Genomic DNA, 452 nt, shown 5'->3' on the forward strand with positions numbered 1-452 from the left:
GAGGACAAGCTGCTGGCCAGCCCGCGGGCCATCAACAACCTGGTGCTGCAGGGCTGCTCGTCCATCGGGCTGCGCCTGGTGCTGGAGTACCTGTACACGGCCAACGTGACCCTCTCGCTGGACACGGTGGAGGAGGTGCTGTCGGTCAGCAAGATCCTGCACATCCCGCAGGTCACCAAGCTGTGCGTGCAGTTCCTCAACGACCAGATCTCGGTGCAGAACTACAAGCAGGTGTGCAAGATCGCCGCCCTGCACGGCCTGGAGGAGACCAAGAAGCTGGCCAACAAGTACCTGGTGGAGGACGTGCTGCTGCTCAACTTCGAGGAGATGCGCGCCCTGCTCGACTCGCTGCCCCCCCCCGTCGAGTCGGAGCTGGCGCTCTTCCAGATGTCCGTGCTCTGGCTGGAGCACGACCGGGAGACCCGCATGCAGTACGCCCCCGGCCTCATGAA

At 64.4% G+C, this 452-nt stretch overlaps 1 protein-coding gene across 1 annotated transcript in view; it reads left to right on the plus strand.

Annotated features, from left to right (window-relative positions):
• KLHL14 (kelch-like family member 14) overlaps positions 1 to 452 on the plus strand; it is a 112,272-nt gene that overhangs the window by 50,942 nt on the left and 60,878 nt on the right. Inside the window, exon 2 of the mRNA XM_009885975.1 lies at positions 4 to 452. Within this exon, the coding sequence (XP_009884277.1) occupies positions 4 to 452 (449 nt within the window). The remainder of the gene's footprint in view (positions 1 to 3) is intronic.

The sequence above is a fragment of the Charadrius vociferus genome, unplaced genomic scaffold (genome assembly GCF_000708025.1).
Source record: "Charadrius vociferus isolate BGI_N301 unplaced genomic scaffold, ASM70802v2 scaffold75, whole genome shotgun sequence".
NCBI lineage: Eukaryota > Metazoa > Chordata > Aves > Charadriiformes > Charadriidae > Charadrius > Charadrius vociferus.